Raw genomic sequence first — 21,568 nt, forward strand, 5'->3', positions numbered from 1 at the left:
AGTCTTCCCTACAAAAAAGGAATTGGGATCCTCCCCTTGAGCCCCCTCCTTCATTCCCTCCTTGCATGGGCCTTCGGGTCCACTTTGAGGCCCAATTTTGATAATCTGAACCATTCATATTTTTAGATTTATTCAGTATATCATACCTGTAGAAAATCAAGTTAATCGAATATCATAAAGTATGTGTTCGGAAAACTGTTTATTAAAAAATAGTTTGTAGTCCCAATTTTCTGAACGCATACTTTCTGATATCCGATCAACTTAATTTTTTACAGGTATAATATAATAAATAAATTTAAAAATATGAACGGTTCGGATTATCAAAACTGGGCCTCAAAATGGACCCGAAGACCCCTGCAAGGAGGGAATGAAGGAGGGGACTCAAGGAGGGGATCTGGACTCACAAAAAAGCTTCACTTTTTCTCACTTTTTCAGAGAGAGAAAGATATTTTTAGAGAGAGAGAAACAGAGAAAGGAGTAAGTAGTACTATGTGCAACGAAGATACTTCTCCTCTCCAACACAGCTCTATGATCGACACAAAACCCGCTCTGACCCTTAAACCCTCTCGCAAAACCAGATCCAAGACCCGGAAACCCAAGTTCCTCAGCCTCCGCCTAGAGGTGGCCCAGCAATCCGGCGAAATGACCACCACGACAATCTCCGCAGCCACGCGCCGCCAGCTCAACCTTTTCCCACTCCACCCAGAAACCTCATCAGTCGAAGAAAAGGACACCGTGGCATACTTCTTCGACTCCGCGGACGGCGGCGCCACCACCCTCACCACCCTCCTCGGCACCGGATCTTCGTCGGAGGACGACACCACCGCCGTGTCGCCGCCCTCGCTAACGTACGCCTACGGGGGGCAGGATAGCGAGGAGGAGGGGAAGTTGCTGGTACGGACGGCTCTGAGGAACAAGGAAAGAGACGCGAGTGAAGAGAAGTGGGTGTCCTATTCGGAGGTTGTAGAGAGAAAAGATGAGGAAGTTACTAGCTGTGCCGCGGACCTACGGTGTGGAGCAAGGAAGATGAAAGGGTTGTCGTTGAAGCTTGATTATCAGGAGATCTTGAATGCTTGGTGTGATAAGGCCCCACTTTATATTCAGGTGGAGTCTCCACAAACCGTCCCTGATCTCCACGATGACTCTTCTAATGTGAGTCTCAGATCCTACTCACCTTGTTTGGTTTGTGAATTCTAATTCACTCTTCAGAAAATTAAATTTTGTATTTTTTTGTGTTTTTTTTACTAATTTTTTTTAATATTTTTAATATTTTTTTTTAATTTTGAAATATATCTAATATAAGTACACTTAAAAAGGAGAATGGTTGTGAAAAAATCTGTAAAATATTCATTACATATCAAAAATATTAAAAAATACAAAAATTTAACATTGTGATACAGACGCGAGCACCCCCACCCCCCCTTGTGAGAGAGAGGGGAGGAGAGAGGAAAAAAATATATAATGTATGGTTACAAATTAATTGGGAATTATGGGATCAAAAATTGTGAGAGTTCCATGTATTTTCTAAAATTTAATACATTTTTCATTTTCGTTTGTATTTATTGATTTAAAAAAAATTACAAATATTTTATTTTTTAATAAGGGGTATTAAAAAAATTGTTTAAAATTTTAAAAATATTTACTAAAAATAAAAAATATATATAAAATAAAAAAAATTAATTTTTAAAAAATTAAATTTAAAAAACTAAAATCAAACACAGTAATAGTACTCTATCATTTTAATTTCACTAAATTTTATTATAAAATATTGTACAATTAATTTTGGATCAGGTTAGATAGATGAATAACACTTTTTAATGAGTAATATCAGATATTATGAAAAAATATAATGAAAATTTTTTACCTTTAAATGACCCACAATGAAACACACGCATTAATCAAAACAATAAAAAAAAATTATGAAATATTTTATAATATTTATTTCATAATACTTGACATTATTCTTTCGAATCATTCCAAAAAAAGACCAATCTTTCTAATCATTCCAAAAAAGATCAATATTAATAGGTATTTGTTAAGTCATTAATTTCAGGATTTTACGCTATGTTTGGTTGGGGAATTTGGGAAGGGAAATGGAAAGGGAAATGAAAATGAAAGGAAAAGGAGAAAGAATTAATAGAATTCCAAATCCCAACTATGTTTAGTTGTGTTGGTTATAAAATAGAATTGATGTCCTAAAAGGTATCCTATTTCTTTATTTATTTCTCACCCCCTTTCTTTTCCCATATATTTTTTATTATAACCAAACATAAATAGGATTACATTTCTCATTCCTTTTCCAAATTCCACCTCAAAAACTCCAACCAAACACAGCATTAGAGTTAGTGGGGATCCGAATAAGTTGATTGGAACAGTCACCTATAAAAAAAACAAAAATGAAAAATTGTTGTGCTTTATTTTGTCCTATTTCATTCTCTGTGTTGATTGAATAGCCATGATACATTATTGATTGAGACTGGAGTAGAAGCAAATCCAGTTTTTATTTTTTATATTTTATTTTGTTAGATAGAGGTAAGTTCTTAGGAAATAATTAATAATAAAAAGAAGCAAAAATGTTGGAAGTCGGAGGGGGGAGGTGGCATTGATTGCTTACTGGGATCGTGGCCCCCAGGCCTCCCCTCCAGCAGCAAGCAGTAAACCTGGAGTGAACTAGATTATACTTTTCACAGTGATTGAAATCGAGCCCTATTCCAAAATGTTAAGCCTCGTAAACCTGTTGGGGTGAGGTGAGCCCTAATAACACCTATAGTTGAGGCAGGTCATACGTCCAAAACTAGGACATGAAATCTAAGGGGTTAGGGGTCGAGTTACTTACATCATTTGGCTGGGGGGTAGGGGAGACGAAATTGTAAGTCTGAGATGGCATTTTGGCTTAAACTTCCATAAACTTTGATAACTACATTTTGGCTTCTGTCTCTTGAGTTGCATATACCTTTTCTAGTATGATGTCGAGTGATCAATTTCATAAAATCAGTTATAGTTCCATTTTTCTATTCCTTGTGAACCTTGGCATTGTGGCAAGATTAGCAATTGATCAGTTTTCTCATTATTTTTGGTAAAAATTAATTTTGAATTTGGACCAAGATGAATATATATATATATATATATTTTAATCTTTTAAACATGAGTTCTTGCTACTAGACGAGGAATTTGTGTTGCTTAATAACATTCAGTTGCAAATTGCAATATTTAGGCCATTAACCATGCAGTCCATTAGAATTTCAATAATAAAATTGGACCTACTGTAACTGGGAAAGCACCTTGTACCTACTCCTAGGGATCATTTCACTATTTGTTGATTGAAAAAGTATTAAATGCCAACAACATGATCATCTCAAGAGTTACTCCAAGCATGATCTAGATTTTGTTTGTGGAATATTAACAAGGAGCGATTGGTTTTATTGCTTTCAATCATAAACATTGTATGAACAACTTTTCTGCTCAGAGCAATGTTCCTACGCATTTTTTCTCCCTCCTTGCTTTGCTGCCCACAATTCACATTGCTGCTGTAAATGTAGAGAATCTCAAGTTTAATCATCTGCAGAGTTTGTTTTTAAAGTAGCATTGACATTTTAAAGTAGCTTGAGTTGTTTTTGAAGTAGCAATGATATTTTGAAGTAGCCTGAGTTGCTTGACATATCTTCTCCCCTTATAACATGACAATTTTGTTCAAATTGGTATCTTGACTGTATTGTTTTTATGCATGTGCAGCATACAAAAGGACCCTCAAGACAGATTGTCAGCTCTGGACCTTCTGGTTAGTATATTGCTTAATGAGAATGTAGACTTGTTGGGCTTGTTTGGTTTTGTTTTTGTTTTCATTTTCTGTTTTTATTTTCTAGGAAAACATGGATGTTTCGTCTTTCAGTACTTGACTGCTGAACCTCTTCCATTCATGCAGAGTCACCAATTCATCAAGAAGTTTGAAGATAAGGACATTGACCTAGGGATTCTGGTCGGTAGCTTGGAACCTCCTGTAAATTTTCCGAGATGATCTGTCTTGTAATGATGTTAGGAGTGCAGGACTTTTTTTCCCCTATATGTACTTGTTAACAATTTACTAGAACATTACCTAAAGCATATAGCTGTAATTAAGCAAATGTTTCCCTCTCTTTGTTTTTCTATTCCTAAGCTGTGCTCTTCTCTTTTATTGGTCTGACTCAAGCTTGTTTTGGATGATTTTGATTTTGATCTATGTTTTTGTTTTTCTTAGGTATCGGATCTGTAGCTCTTTTATTTGTTTTAGTTCTCTCAGGTAGTCAGCTTCAATGGTTTTGATCTGTTACTGTATTTTATTTAAATAGTTTTATTGTTTGTTCTACAAATAGGTAGCTAAGAAGATTTATGTATTTTCGCTTATTCTCTGTGTTTCCTCTTTTTAAGGTTTTTATTTGCTAAAAGATGATTGATGAACATTGCTTATTGCTCCATTTATTTATTAGTTAATACTTACTGCTATTTGTTGTTATTATCATCACTATTAGTCTTGCTGTGCAAACATCTTTGATTGGCCTTCATGGTGTTCATGTTGTTTTAAAAGGTATAATTTTTTATGGAGCAACATATAACAATTTCATGGATTGACAAGATAGATTTCGTCATAGCATCTGTAGGTAACTTATAGTATATATTATAGCTTTGCCTGCTCTTTGTTGTCCAGCGTTTTATTCATATTACATGCATTATGTGATTTTTTTTACATTGAAATATCTATAGAGAATCACGTTCCCATTTACTTCATATATGAATTTGACAATATTCAACTCTCATCATAATTCTAAGCTCTCCTTTGCAATTTACCATTGATTACAGACAGGTGCTGGATTAGCAGCAGATGGGAGGCAAGTTGTTGCTCGAACAAGTCTGAAGCAACAAATTATGAAAGGTTTACATTATGAATGATGAAAAAACTATCAAGTCAAAAGAAAATATATAGACAATAGATATTTATTCTATATTTTGGTTTTCCTCTTAGGAATTTATGGATGAAATTTTTTAATAGTTCTTCTAATTCTGATATGAATTGTTACTTTTGTAATGAGATCTTACTATGCTTATGTCTCATAGGTAGTGGTAATGTAATGTAGGTATTTAACATACATATTACAACTAAACGACAAATAATTCTTGCTATATTTATATATAAAATACATTAACAATAGGCGCTGAAGCAATAGGCACTCCCAACCTTAAACTTTTCTATATGCCTTGCTTCCACATCTAGTTATTGCTTTCACTTAGTGTAACTAAGAGGGTGTGGTGGGGTGAGGAGGGGAAGGGAAGGGGTGAAGAGGGGAAGGGAAGGGGAACAGAGAGATGGCTGCAATGAATATCAAGAGGTCTTAGAAAAGATTTTTTGTCTTTTGACCCATAGGGAAGATGAGGGCATTTGTCTTTTTATGCTTGGATATCAATGGCATTCATGTCTACACATAAACTAATTTGGTGACCTCAGCAAATATTCATTAGCCTCATTGATGGTCAATTAACACAACATGAAATTTGAAATTCAAAAATGAACCAGAAAGAGGTCCTTGTAATTGTCACTAATCTCAAGGGAGGTTAGTGTAATTTAGCCAAAAGAAAGGCTAATACCTATATGAAATCTAAAACATTCTACATGAAAAGTGACTTTCAGACAACAGGACACTGGAGTGAACTGTATGGAGGGAACAACAAAAACAAATGGTGGGACATGACTAATAAAGTGATTATGACACTGCATTAGTTTGTACTTCATGTTCTTATACCATCCTCTCATTGTGCAATGAATATTACTTTTTCTGTATAGTATCTTTTTAAAATCCATGGTTTGGAATTTGGATGATACTTGATGTCACTTTCTACCTCCTATCATTTTGATGTATGTTGTCTTGCTAAGCTATAATATCAGGGTAGTTGATTTTAATATTTTATGGTTTTTATTATTGCATAAAAACCTTTCACGTCTAGAGCTATACAAAGTTTTTTAAAATTGGGGATACAATTTTGGAAATTGCTAAATCCAGTCTTCCATCTCTATTGGTGGCTCAGGTGTTGGAAGCACTATCCTTATTGTTTGTAGCATCTTTATGCCTTTTTTAGTCGCTCTGTTTTTTTTTTTTTTTTTTGATAAAATAATGTTTGATGTGGCAGACCTTTTGGATGTGGAGTGATTCTTGGAGGTTATGACAGAGATGGGCCACAATTGTTACATGATTGAGCCTTTTGAGATTTTTTCATATGTAAGTTAATTTTTGTCAGTGTCATTCTTGCATGTTTTGTCTTTCCATATGCCTTCTAAGATACTTTTCTACTTCAGCAGCGCTTCAGGTAAGTTGTCCTTATATGCAGAATTCAATGTGTCATCTTTTCTACTTCAGGACTTTGTAATTATTTACAATAGATTCTTATTTCAGGGAATTGACATTAAAGAAATGCTTGCTGGTGCATCATTGATGGATGAGGCAAATAGGACCACCGTGGTAAAGATTTATTATTCATTCTCTTATTATTATTACTATTATTTTTAATTCATTGTTGTCTTCTGATAGTAGTTTTGTTACTTGAGTAGCCAAACTATTCTCGTCTTCTCAAGCAACTGAATAATGGACTTTCTACAATTGTGAGAAATGCATTTTCATCTTCTTCACTTTCTTCATCTTCTCCACTTTCTTCATCTTCTCATTCTTCTCCTCCATGTTTCTTTTTTCTAGCCTTGCAAAGGATGGTCCATCTCTTTCTAGCTATACAAAGGTATTGTTATATGTTGAGGTGTGTGTCTCCCACAATAGTTGTGTACCTTTTGTGTGGTCTATTGAACTTAAATATTATATACAGAAAAATAGGCCAGGATTTGGTGTATTTGCAAAGGTTATTTTTCTTGCATAGTCAATGAAATGGGAGCAAGTGGAGATGTTCATTGGTGTAAACTAATCATGAGGGGGAAATTAAAGTTAAAAATTGGTTGGTTCTGTTTTAAAAAATGATTAATCAAATCAGTTTGGATTTACTTATTCATTATGAGAAAGCTGTTCGATTAGACCATTATCAAAATTGCACAACCCACACAAATCTTTCACTAAACTACGAGTTTTGTTTTCTGTTTTATCAGTTTTCCTCCAGATGTCCTGAAATTCAGTTCTTTCCAAGCAGTACATCTTGGCAAGGCTCTGTTTCGGTTTAGCTTTGTGCAATACATGTCATCAATTGGAATGTTGGTTATTTTGCTTTAATTTCTAAGTAGTATCTCATCCTCCTTCTTGATGACTTATAGACCTGTAGCCATCAGCTATTATCTTGGTGCTATCTCATGCCAATCCAATGGGGGAGAAGTGAAAGGTTCAAATTTTGAATTCTTACTTCTCAAGTGGACACACACACACACACACACACACACAATACACTTGATGTGAAATTACATAATTGAATGTGAAATGATTATTTATTTCACTGCTCATGCTTGTAAGTAGGAAAAGAAGTTATGATAACAGAATATCAAAGTTTCCTTTTTTATTTATATTTATTTATTTATTTTTATGTGAGGGATAACCCTACAACATTGTTGGCTTTAAGCTGGTATTGGGCCTCTGGTGGAGTAGGATCCAAGGTTTTGCTTCACTCTGTCTTTCTCTCAGCCTCATTTCTACCTATGTTATGTTTCAGTTTCACTCATAAATATTTATGCTTTGGCTTCTTTGTTTTTCCACAGGATATGGTTGTTCTTCCTTACAAGGATAGCCTATTATTATTTAGTAGGTATTTACAACAGTTGGTCATGGAGTCACTTGGGAAGGAGTTTGACTTAGAAGGTAATCGGGTATGCCCAGCCATCTCTGCCAACTCGTCTTGTTTGAACACGGAACAAATTTGATGTCCAAAAATATCATTATCTATTTAATTGTCGTTAGTATTGTTTACCATTGAAGCATTTTGAATTTGAAACTAAGGCTACTTATTTCAGATGGCCATATATTTTTGTCACACTATAGAATGTCAACTTGGCAGTGGTTCAGGAGGAAACAACTAAATGGAGTAGGAATTTTCTGAGGAAATATTCCTTTTATCTTTCTTTGGAGGCAATTTTTAAATATTTTGGTTTTTAGGAAGGACTCTTATAACATGTTACCATTGTTGCATCTAGTTAGGTAGATGGCATGCAAATTGTAATAACAAATTTTCTAGCAACTTTGGCTTCATGTTTTTTTCATTTAAAAAGCGATTTTCTTCAATTTCACCCTCACTAGAAAGCAAAATTTGATGATTTAGTATCTATTAGAAATCTTGTTTCTTATTCTCATATTCTATTCCCCACCCATCAACAAGGAATTGGAAATATTGGATTTTGATTTCCTAATTGTTAAAATGGCATTTGATCCTTGATTTCCAATGTGTGGACATTTTGATGCAGATGGATGGTGCACCTTTATCCATTAACTGAGTTCTATTACCTACATATAATGATTTAAGACATGACTATCCCTGTCCACAATAGACAAGATACATCTCCTGTTAGATATGCCTTTATTTTTCGTCAATGCTCAATATCCCCTTTGGTAATCATGCTAGAATAAAATTTAGGTTGTTTTTCTTTGGAATTTGAAGTTATCAACTAGCTATTTAAGATTCAACAGTTAATCGAGCATGATATTTAAAATACCATGTCTAGCCTAGGCAAGGACATGTTGGTTGCCCAAAGCCCTGCTTTTACTGTGTGTCAATGTTCATTTTGATCACTTATGCTAGCCTTTCTTTTTTTATCTTTTTCTTTTTTCTTTACCTCAATAGGTGAATCAGGCACTTACTGATTATGGAAATAAAGGGAGAGATTTTGTTCTCATGTAGTACCTTATATCATATATCTGTATATGTAGACGATATTTAAACCTTCCATTTCTTTTCTACAGCTACATCCAACAAATGAGGTCTAGCCATTTTTCATTTTTGACATGTTTGTATTGTTTAGCTCTGATTGATTTATATGTTTGATCAACTATTCCTTGGTCTAAACATAGACTTCATCACACTTAGACAAACCACAAATTCAATCTAACCAAAACACTTCTATATACATGTATAGATATCGTTTACATTGGTCATGTAATTCTTAGTTTAGATTATCACGTACAATGGTTCGTAGGTTTAGGATTTTTGCAGAGTGTTGATGGATTTGATTTGTTTTTAGCTTCTTTGCCCTTCTTTAGTGGTCTAACCATTTTTCATTTTGGCATATTTGTATTGTTTCTCTTTTGATTGATGAAGAATTTGTTTTCTAGTTTCCTATTTATTAATACCAATGATGCAGAGTGTACCTGCTGACTTTTTTCTTTGTTTCTTTGTTTTCAGCTGTGGAGGAGTGCTCATAGAACTCCCAAGCAACCTAGATCTTTTGGATGATATTTCCTTTGTGAAGTTGGCCCTGTTGGATGATATTTCCTTTGTGAACTCCCAAGCATTTCATCATTTTTATTTGCTTATTATTGTGCTAACCAAGATTGTAGAAAATTGATGTGAAACTTCTGTTGAAATCATATTTTTTTGCTTGTCTTTTTGAATTTGTCTTTGACAGGTTTGCAATATGTGATAAAATATTTTTTCCTTTGGTTGTGTTTATTGCTTGATTTTGGTTGAGAATAATTATGTAAAGTTTGGCTAAATTTACTCAATATATTGAAATAGTAGCGGACTTTTTTATCCATATTATTCCTATTTTTTAGCTTTACAGGTATTTTTTTTGGTTAAATCTTAAAGAATTAGCACAATTTAAAAAATAAAAAAGTGAAGCTATAAACGCCACTATAGTATAGTGCTAACGGTTTTATTTTTAAAATAGAAAAGAGTTGTCACGACGTTTTTGAAACGTCGCTAAATATGGCATGACGTCATTGTACCGTTATGTAGTATATTTAGCGACGTTTTAAAAAACGTCGTCTATATTAATATAGCAACGCTTTAAAAACGTCATGAAACTACAGCGGCGGCCGCATCTTCGACGTTTGGTAGTTAACGTCACAAAAAGAATTAGCGGCGTTTTTTAAACGCCACTAAACGTCTAATTTCCAACAGTGTGATAATTGGTGACAACTTTTTGGTCGTAGAATGTGACAATTGGCGACTAATATGTTTGGTTGGGAATTTGTCACTTTTCGCGACTAGAGTGTTTCAGCGACTAAATGGATTAGTTGCAGTAATGATATATTTAGCGACCAAAAATTTAGTCGAAAAATCTAACATTTTCTCAACTAAAAAAAGTTTTGGTCGCTAATTACTTTTGTCGACCCTCAATTGGCCACCAAAGTAGCGACCAAAAAAATTGGTCGCGAGTAGCTTTTGCCAACTAAAAATGGACTTTTGCTGACCAAATTTTTAGTCGGCGAAAATGTAATTTCCTGTAGTGACCAAAACAATACCACAATAAAAGATAGGATCACATGGAAAGAAACTCTCTACTAAGAAAATTTAATAGATCAATAGAAAAAAATTTAAGATTAATTGAAATACTTATTTATAAGATGAAATTTATTGGTAAATATTCCAAAGTTGAAGCACATAAATATAGGTCTCTTTTGAGAAGTGGATTTAGATTACATTATCTCTTATATTTTTTATATGTATATATATTTTTTAAGAAAAGTTATAAAAAAAAAAAAAAAAAAAAAAAAAAAAAAAAAAACCAAAAAACTAAATTTTAATCCTCTTTTACATGTAATTCCCACATCACCATTGCATATGAAGCACCATCTACAAAGTTGAGTTCTGGTGCAGCTTTTTTTTTTATAGTTTTTTTTTTTTCTTTTCTTTTTTTATATAGAGTTTCTCGGATTGATTTGGTGTAATTTTTATTTATTACTTAATAGCCAAAATAAAAACTTAAATAAATTAAAGAAAAAAAAGTATATTAATTAAAAATTGATTAATAAATTATTGGGTGAAGTACCAATAAGTCTCAAAATATGATCTTGTGAACTGTTTAGTCTTCTATTTTTTCTTATAAACCCAAAAGTCTAATTAAAGTGGAATTTACATAAAAAGGTAGTCACTGATATGTTTGGGTTTAATTTTTTAAGGATAAAGGTGATTTTCTCAAAATGTGAAATTACACATTTAGGCAATTTACATTATAGAAGTTTTGGATTTTTTCCTAATTCTAGAACAAATTCTGTATTACGAACAAAAACCTAACACTCAAATGTAACATTCTAATAACGTAACACTTTAATGTAACACACTAAAAAACTCATTAGAATATTGCACTAAGATTTTGTTTTTAGTGTTACATTAAAATGTTGCGCTTGAATATTATATTGAAGTATTACACTTTTTAGTGGGTTAATATGCTTTGTGGATATGAAACCCACTATTTTTTATCAATTAAAACTTATGTAATCATTTTAGGCTTACACCAAGTAGATAACATAAACAATCCCCACAATTAGGCCTTATTTGTCATAACCTAAAAAAGTTTAAAAAGTCAAAAAGTCACTATCCTATTTAAGTTACATCATTTGATTTAAGTCACATCATCTCTCTATCACATCACTTCAAACTCAACTCATACCTAGCTCATATTTTATAAAAAGTCAAAAAGTGAACTTATTTAGATCATCTCAAACCACCCATCACTCTATGAAATCTCTAAAAAGATGAAAATGTTAAATCATACCTTATCCACATAAAACCAAATCTCCAAAAAAAAATCAAAATCAAATCTCAAATAAGGACAAATAAGTAAACTCTAATATTACTAAATCAAATTAATAATACATACTATAAATAAAAAGAACTAATTAATTTATAAAAAAAATATATAAAACTAAATAAATTAATATTTCTCAAATGAGATTTATGAGTAATTTTTTCTAAATTGTTTTAATTTTGAACTTCAAATAAATTGTATGCATGGAGCTACCTGCATTGCACGGAAGTCTTAAAAAAGCGAAGGATCAATAGGGAGGGAGGGCCCAATTTTTTCACTTTCTCGTGTAAAGTTTTGTGAATTAGCTGAGTGCTGGGCTGTGTCTCTCTGGTGTGATGATGGTCCCCCTAACCATTACTGGACACTCCTTATAAAAACACATGTGAGAAAGTTGGTTGCTAAATTATTATGCATATCCTCAACCCATCCTTTCTCTTTTCACCCTTATATAGTAGATAGTAGAGGCGTGCGTAATACGGTTCGAATAATTTAAGAGTAAAATTATAAATTGAATGACATATTAGTGAATTAGTGGATTGGTAAATTATGATTTAGATAATTTTAGACAGATTGAAGAATAATATTCTAACCCATTATCAAGTATTTACATGATATATAACACTAATTTGTATCATATTTTTCATATATATAACACAAATAAATTTTACATAATATTTTCATATATATATAACTATTAATTTATAACAAATTTCGCATTTTAAATCTCTTTCACATTCATTTTTAATTTGATATTTTGTTACAGATCAAAAAATATATATGTGTTAATTATAGTGAATTAGAATGGCTTCGAACGCGAATTATAAATTTTAAATTTTTTGCGATTAACAGATAGAACAGTGTAAATTGATGCGGATCAATATGATTTTAACAGAATAGATGGTATTTTGTACTACCCTAATATATACCATTGGTGTCTTTAGATTTTGATTTTAATTTATAAGGGCAAATTACAAACACCCCCTCGAGGTTTGGTAAAAATACAGATTCTCCCCTGAAGTTTGAGAAATTACATTCCACCCCCTGAGGTTTATATTTTCATAACAAATTGCCTCTTGAAGTTTTTATTTTCATACAGATTCCTCCATAATTTTTCCTACTTTGTTATGAAAATATGACCCTCAGGGGCAATTTGTAATTTCTCAAACCTCAGGGGAAAATTTGTATTTTTATCAAATCTCGAGGGGTGCTTGTAATTTGCCCAATTTATAATTTGTTTTTTTTTTTTTTTATCAATAGTGAAACTTACATGTTTACCATGTGTACGGAGTTTTGAGTGCATCACCAAGGATTAGTAAGGTTTATAAGCGTAAATTACACTGACTTTCTGTGACGTTTGAAAAATTAGAATTAGATTTATAACAATTTGATTCATGCATACGGAATTTTGAGTTCATCATTAAGGATGAGTAATTTATTAGTCATATAAATGAAAGGTTAATGTTATTATTTATTTACTTTTATTTATTTTAATAATTATCTACCATATGCATTAGTTTTGATAATTTAAATCCAACTAAGAGCTAATCAATTTAATTATGCCATATTTGTGAACTAATAATATTTTTCTTAATTTTCATAAAAATTGAGTGTAATTTTTTTTTTAATTTATTAATTTTTTATTGGGGAATTGACCCATAAATCCTAAAAGGTGGGATTGTAATCTAGCCAGTCCCATATTTAATTTTGTACACCCAAAGGTCCCATTATTTGGGGGTGGACAGTTTTGCCCATGAACTTACTGTTTTAGGTTTGGTGTTATTATATTTGAGTGATGTGGGTGTATGTAACATTTGGAAAAAACTTACTATACCTTTTTTATGATGTGAGTGTATATAACGTTTGCGAAAAGCTTACTATAGCTTTTTTACCACATTTATGATGTGGGTGTATGTAACGTTTGGAAAAAACTTACTATAGCACATTTATGATGTGAGTGTATGTAACGTTTGGAAAAAGCTTACTATAGCTTTTTTATGATGTGGGTGTATGTAACGTTTAGGAAAAACACATTTATGATGTGGGTGCATGTAACGTTTGGGAAAAGCTTACTATAGCTTTTTTTGGGTTTAGTAGTGTATGTAGAGGTGTCAACGTTATTTATGACCCACACATTTCAACCATAAAAAAAAAGATACATTAGTCAGAAAAATCATTCCATAATTACATAATAGGATCCTTCGGACTACATTACCAAAAAAATAAGACTTAGACGTCTATTAATTTTAAAATGGGACTTGGTAGACTGCTACTCTCCAAAATGGGAGTTTCCAATAATTTTCCCTTTTTTTATATTTATAAAAATTAAAATTTTATTTTCATTTTAATGATTGATAAGAAGTAGGAGTATCTCTAATGAAAATATTAATTTTGTATATTTTTAAACATGTTATATGATAAAAAGTGATGAAAATAAAATTTAAAAATATATATTAAGAATTTATTAATTTAAAAAGTAAATGGTAATAGCCCCGTTTGGTAGAGTTGTGGGAAAGTGATTATGGCCCCGTTTGATAGAGCTGTGGGAAAGTGATTATGGCCCCGTTTGGTAGAGCTGTAGCCTGTGGACATAAACTGATTTTTGACTTATAAATTAAGCTTCTCCCCCCATTCAAAGAATAAGTTGATTTTTGACTTACAAAAAATTATAAGCTGTATTATTAAGTTGAACCAAATACATCAAAATAGATAAAAACTGAAATAAGCTGGAAATAAGTCCTACCAAACAGGGCCTATAACTTATAGTCTAACAGCTTATACCTTATAGCTGTGAATATAAGATGATTTTTAACTTACAAATGAAGCTTATCCTCTCTCACTTCAAGAATAAGTTGATTTTTGACTTACAAAAAGTTATAAATTGTATCGTTAAGCTGAATTAAATACATCAAAATAACTTAAATTAAGCTGAAAATTAAAATAAGATAAAAACAAGTCTTACCAAACAAGGCTAATGGAAGGTGTGTCTTAAGAATTTATAAATAATAGATGAAGTAAATGAATAAAAAAAAAAAAAAGTGTCCAATAGCCCCACCCCACCAGTGTGCCGTGCCAGTCCCCTCTCTCTTTATCTCTCTTATTTGCAATTGTTAGACAACTCGCCACAGTTAACAAGTGAAGTGATTTAAGCTTCTTACACAAAAAAATTGCTCTTAACACTATACTTAGCAGTTTCACAGTTGTTGATTTTTTGATTTTCAAAAGTTATTTTTATAATTATGAGTGTGTCAGCAAGGATCAATCAATCCTTACAGAATATTAATTGCCAACCAATTATCAGACGATTGTGTTTTAATTCTTTCAACCTTAATGAAAAGTACTTTTACTGGTGGCTTTGTTTAGAAAAATTAAGTAAACAATGATTAAATGAAGAACAATTATAGTATTTCATTAAGTAAAATGAAAGACTTACAAATATTCAAATCAGCCTCGTAGAGGTTCGCAGCAACAAACTATTTGAAACTACTCCTATGAACGAAGTGCAGTGCAGTGCAGGAATTTGAAGTACAGAAATGTAAAGAACAAGAAATATAAAAACTGTAAAGGAAATAAAGTAGATAAAATTGGTTTTTTAGATCTGAGTTCGGTCTACTTTCTAGGAGCCTTCTCTATTATTTATATTTCTCAATGACAACCGCCGAACTACATTTTTAACCGTCGAACCATTCTTCCATGGTCGTTGATTATGTTGCCTTATAGTTAGCTCCACTATGCCACAATTGTAGTTAGGTTTCCCTCATGATTTTGAATTTAAATATGAGTAACCGTTGAAGCCACGTCACCTTACATCTTTTTGTTGATCCAGTGCTATGCAGATCTACAAAAAATAAATACTAACTGCCACGTGTGTGCTTATGATTGAAGATTTGAATTGTCTTCCCGTATTGCCCTTATCTAGCCACATGTCGAACTGTAATTGATTTAGACAAAATATGTAGCCAACAACTGTGTAACAAAGTAAGGGAGAAACTGTTAAATATTTGGAGCCTGCTTAGAATGATTTAAATAAGTATATTTTTTATTTTTTTATAAAAATATATAAAAAATTTTTTAAAAAATGATGTGACTTAAAAAAATAAAAATATTCCTATATCTCAAAATATTAGCTTATTTTCAAAAATCAATGAATAAAATAATATGAATTTCTTATTTTGTTCTTCTTTTAAATTCATTAATAATATAAAAAATATAATTATGACAATTAATATTCTCAAAAAAATGTACTATCAAAGGGTAATTTTGAATTTTTTTTTTAGAGTGCAATAATTATACTATAAAAAAAATTAAATTCTCTAAAAAGAACTATTATTTAAGACAAAAGAAGTAAAAAAAAAAATACTTTCATAAACTCATTTGTGAGAGAAAAAAGTGAAATACTATAAAAAAAATTAAATTCTCTAAAAAGAACTATTATTTTAAGACAAAAGAAGTAAAAAAAAAATACTTTCATAAACTCATTTGTGAGAGAAAAAGTGAAATTATTATGAGTTTGATGTGACATTTTATTTTATTAGCTATTTTAGCTTATTTTATTTTATTTTTTTTTGTAGATTTTAGTCACAAAAAAACCCCCAAAACTCACTTGCCAAACAGGGCCAAAATGCAAGGAAATTCTATTATACAGATAATTGAAAGACATACATCATATATATATATATTTATTTATGTCATTTATTTGTTTAATTATGATCATTTTTTTTTCTTTACTTACGATATTATTTTAGTTATAACTTATGAATTATTTACTTATGTCTTATGTTTTGTTTAGTTATTATTTTTTTTTAGTTATAACTTAAAAAGTATAAAATTATATTATTTTATTCTTTAGAGTGTATTCCATAGTGTTTCTCTAAAAGGTTAAAACATTATAATATACACTATATGTACCTTATAATTAAAGAAGAAAATAATATAATTTCATACTTTATGAATTATAACCAAAAAAAAAAATCATAACAAAACACAACATAAGATATAATTAAAAAATTCATAAGTCATGATAAAAATAATGCCATAACTAAAGAAAAAAATAACATAATTAAAAGTACATATGATACATTATTTTTAAGAGTGTATATTAAAATTTTTGTATAAAAAGATGTAAATTTTTTATTCCCTCCATCCTAAATTTATTTTTCATTGTTTCAAAATATTAGTCTGTTTAAAAAAATTAAAAATTAAAATAATATGAATTTTATATTTTATAACGCCAATTAATATTTCTAAAAATTGTACTAATTAAAAATAATTTTAAAAAATTAATAATTTTAAAATATAATAATTATATTACTGAATTTTTTTTTTATGATTTTGGGACCGGAAGAGTAAAATAAAATGCAAATCCCTCTGGAAAATAGTAGTTAAAATTCTCACGTGGAAGGAAACAATAATGAATGATTTCAGATCTCAAAGGTTAAAATTTAACACCCAAGCGCAGATTAGCATTCCCAATCCATCCAAACGAAATCTAGATAACATGCGCAATCATCATCCTCCGCCAATCCCTTTGTCCCACGTGTCGATATAGAAGCTCCACCTCACCATCATCCAAAAACCCTGCTTTCCAAAGGGTCAAGTCTTCCCCACAAAAAGCTTCACTTTTTCTTTTCCGAAGTACCTAAAAAAAAAACAAAAAGCTTCACTTTTTCTCACTTTTTCAGAGAGAGAAAGATATTTTTAGAGAGAGAGAGAGAGAGACAGAGAAAGGGGTAAGTAGTATTATGTGCAACAAAGATACTTCTCCTCTCCAACACAGCTCTATGATCGACACAAAACCCACTCTGACCCTTAAACCCTCTCGCAAAACCCGATCCAAGACCCGGAAACCCAAGTTCCTCAGCCTCCGCCTAGAGCTGACCCAGCAATCCGGCGAAATGACCACCACGACAATCTCCGCAGCCACGCGCCGCCAGCTCAACCTTTTCCCACTCCACCCAGAAACCTCATCAGTCGAGGAAAAGGACACCGTGGCATACTTCTTCGACTCCGCGGACGGCGGCGCTACCACCCTCACCACCCTCCTCGGCACCGGATCTTCGTCGGAGGACGACACCACCGCCGTGTCGCCGCCCTCGCTAACGTACGCCTACGGGGGGCAGGATAGCGAGGAGGAGGGGAAGTTGCTGGTACGGACGGCTCTGAGGAACAAGGAAAGAGACGCGAGTGAAGAGAAGTGGGTGTGCTATTCGGAGGTTGTAGAGAGAAAAGATGAGGAAGTTACTAGCTGTGCCGCGGACCTACGGTGTGGAGCAAGGAAGATGAAAGGGTTGTCGTTGAAGCTTGATTATCAGGAGATCTTGAATGCTTGGTGTGATAAGGGCCCACTTTATATTCAGCTGGAGTCTCCACAAACCGTTCCTGATCTCCACGATGACTCTTCTAATGTGAGTCTCAGATCCTACTCACCTTGTTTGGTTTGTGAAATCTAATTCACTCTTCAGAAAATTAAATTTTGTATTTTATGTTTTTTTTCACTAAATTTTTTAATATTTTAAATATTATATATATTTTAAAATTTTGAGATATATCTAATATAAATAAGCTTAAAAAGTAGAATGATTGTGAAAAAATCTGTAAAATATTCATTAAATATAAAAAAATATTAAAAAATACAAAGATTTAACACTGTGATACAGACGCGAGCACCCCCACACCCCCCCCCCACCTTCGTGAGAGAGAGAGAGGGGAGGAGAGAGGAAAAAAAATATATAATGTATGGTTACAAATTAATTGGGAATTATGGGATCAAAAATTGTGAGAGTTTCATGTATTTTCTAAAATTTAGTACATTTTTTTATTTTTGTTTGTATTTATTGATTTTAACTTTTTTTTGACAAATATTTTATTTTTTAATAAGGTGTATTAAAAAAATAAAAAAATTATTTAAAATTTTAAAAATATTTACTAAAAATAAAATAAAAAATTTAATTCTTAGAAAATTAAATTTAAAAAATTAAAATCAAACACAGTAATAGTACTCTATCATTTTAATTTCGCTAAATTTTATTATAAAATATTGTATAATTAATTTTGGATCGTGTTAGATAGATGAATAACACTTTTTAATGAGTAATATCAGATATTATGAAAAATTTTATTAAAATTTTTTACCTTTAAATGACACACAATGAAGCAAACGCATTAATCAAAACAGTAAAAAAAATTTTAAAATATTTTATAATATTTATTTCATAACACTTGACATTATTCTTTCGAATCATTCCAAAAAAAGACCAATCTTTCTAATCATTCCCAAAAAGACCAATAATAAGGGTTGGTTTGGGATGTTCTAAAAAAGTGTACTTTTTGACTTATTGGCTTATATGGGTTGGGTTTGATGTGATGTGTTAGATGTGATATGATTTAAATAAGATGATGTGACTTAAATAGGATAGTGACTTTTTGACTTTTTGTATTATTTAGATTATGCCAAACTTGACCTAAATATTTGTTAAGTCATTAATTTCAGGATTTTAGAGTTAGGTCAAGTTTGGCATGAGGCAAAAAAGATAAAAAGTTAAAAAGTCACTATCCTATTTAAGTCACATCATCTTATTTAAGTCACATCACCTCTCTAACACATCACTTCAAACCCAACCCAAACCCAACCCATATTTTATAAAAAGTCAAAAATTACACTTATTTAGTCTTCCCAAACTAGGCCTTAGTGGAGATCCGAATAAGTTGATTGGAACAGTCACCTATAAAAAAAACAAAAATGAAAAAAATGAAAAATTGGAGTGCTTTATTTTGTCCTATTTCGTTCTCTGTGTTGATCGAATAGCCATGATACATTGGCCTCGTTTGGGAAGTGGCTATTTTAGTTGACTATTTTAATAGGTTAAAATTTTTGTGTTTGGAAAGATGATTGAATTTTTTTGTCGTTGGATGTGATGTTTGTAAGAAAAAAAGTGAAATGATTATGAATTTAATGTGATATTTTATTTTATTAGCTATTTTAACCTATTTTATCTTTTTATAATTTTTAACCTAAACTAAGCTATTTTTTTTCTCCTAAACACCCCCATTGAGACTGGAGTAGAAGCAAATCCAGTTTTTATTTTTTATACTCCCTCCGTCCCATAATATTAGTTCCTTATTCCATTTTTCATTGTCCCAAAATATTAGTCCCTCTTCAAAAATCAAGTACAAAAATAATATAAATTTCCCATTTTGCCCTTCTTTTAAATTCATAAATAATATAAAAAGTATAATTATGACATTGATATTCTCAAAAAAGTGTACTATCAAAGGGTAATTTTGGAAAACTAACTTTTTAAAAGTACAATAATTGTACTACCAAAAAAAGTTGGATTCCCCAAAAGGGACCATTATTTTGAGACGGAGGGAGTATTTTATTTTGTTAGATAGAGGCAAGTTCTTAGGAAGTAATTAATAATAAAAAGAAGCAAAAATGTTGGAAGTCGGAGGGGGGAGGTGGCATTGATTGCTTACTGGGATCGTGGCCCCCAGTCCTCCCCTCCAGCAGCAAGCAGTAGGAGTAGAGGCACTTTTTTCTTGGTGGGTGGGGCCTTTCTCTCTCCTCCACAGTCACCACACCAGTATGGCTGTCCTTTTGTTGCAGGTTGTCAGCATTTGTTTTGTCACTGGGCACCTCTCTCTGAATTCTGGGTGTCCTTGGATTGGACGTGCCACATGGGTTGTTCGTCACAAATTTAATTTTTTTGTTTTGAAAGTAAAAATTTATTAAATTTATGTTTGGTTGAAAAATTTAAAAGAAAATTAAAATATATATATATATATATGTAAAATTAAATAAAATGTAAGTATATTTTATTCATATTTTACTTACTTTTTTTATTTTTCCTTTCAAATCTCTTCTCAAATCCTCTATCTACACACAAGGTATATATTATTCTGTAAAATTTCATTGTTTATATAAAAACATTACTTGTACAATGATAGGATCATATTGACTTTGTGTTTGATTATTATAGATGATTTACTAACCCATTGATTTGTGTTAAACTTGTCTAGTAATGTTCATGTTTTGGTGGTTGTGTAAAGCCATTATATGTATCACCATTTTTTATCTTTGGAGGAAAATTAAAAAAAATAAAAAGTAATTTTATTTTTTTTATCAAAATGTTTTTGGTAGGGGTTGAAGGATGGTCGGGGAAGTAATGGAGGGTTGTGGACAGTTCCAGAATATAGCATTAGCAATGGCTGTGGTGATAGTGGCAATAATATCAAAGTAAAAGAGGAAGTAGTATTACAAGGTGAGGAGTGGAAGTTAGGGCAAAGAGAAGCTAGTGTGTTGAGGTACAAGGAGAAGAGACAGAACAGGCTTTTCTCCAAACGTATCCGTTATGAAGTTCGAAAAATCAATGCAGAGAAGCGTCCTCGTATGAAGGTAAATAAACATTATATATATGTAATTAATCTATCATGTTTAAATGTTTTAGCTATTGCAAATGATTTTGATAGTGTTTTTCTTTTCAATATCATTTCTTCACTTTTTTGCAGGGGCGATTTGTGAAGAGAAGTTGAAAAGTTATAAAATGTTGGACATGTTAAATTGTAGTCATCATAAGGATTAAAGAGCATGTTCTTTTGTGTGCATTTTTTTTTTTTTTTCCGGGTTTTTTTCAGGTTGCTTGTTACATTGTAAAGGAAGTGATAAATGGCATGGCAAGTCCAAAAAAAACATTGCACCCAAGAAAAAAATTAAAATTGTAGAGGTATTGTAAAATTCTGCAGAATAAACCAAAAGAATAATACATGCATTAGATCAGATAATTTGAGTTAATATTACCTATCAACGCCTTTTTAGTCTGCATTGGTTTGAAGCTAGAAAATGAGCAGAAAAAGGGGGGTTGAGCTCTAGAACATTTT

At 31.5% G+C, this 21,568-nt stretch overlaps 1 protein-coding gene across 25 annotated transcripts; it reads left to right on the forward strand.

Moving 5' to 3' along the window:
- Positions 1–407: 407 nt before the first annotated feature.
- On the forward strand, positions 408–21,482 carry LOC114255791 (uncharacterized). Of its 25 annotated transcripts, XR_014348361.1 has the most exons (12): positions 408–1,152; positions 3,733–3,778; positions 3,864–3,976; positions 4,235–4,276; positions 4,834–4,906; positions 6,157–6,245; positions 6,420–6,485; positions 6,575–6,625; positions 6,717–6,756; positions 7,115–7,609; positions 7,712–7,811; positions 9,346–9,598. XR_014348361.1 is itself a non-coding variant. In XM_082901528.1 (4 exons), the coding sequence occupies exons 1-4, from the start codon at positions 490–492 to the stop codon at positions 4,247–4,249; spliced, it is 837 nt and encodes a 278-aa protein (XP_082757654.1). In that variant the 5' UTR covers positions 408–489; the 3' UTR covers positions 4,250–4,374. The 25 variants fall into 25 exon arrangements, 4 of the variants coding, with proteins under 4 accessions (XP_082757654.1, XP_082757636.1, XP_082757599.1 ...); XR_014348358.1 differs by having other exon boundaries at positions 6,717–7,609; positions 7,712–7,819; XR_014348337.1 differs by lacking the exon at positions 4,235–4,276 and having other exon boundaries at positions 7,712–7,819.
- The last annotated feature ends 86 nt before the right edge of the window (positions 21,483–21,568 follow it).

The sequence above is a fragment of the Camellia sinensis genome, chromosome 1, assembly GCF_055761805.1.
Source record: "Camellia sinensis isolate YWXY chromosome 1, ASM5576180v1, whole genome shotgun sequence".
Taxonomy (NCBI): Eukaryota; Viridiplantae; Streptophyta; class Magnoliopsida; order Ericales; family Theaceae; genus Camellia; species Camellia sinensis.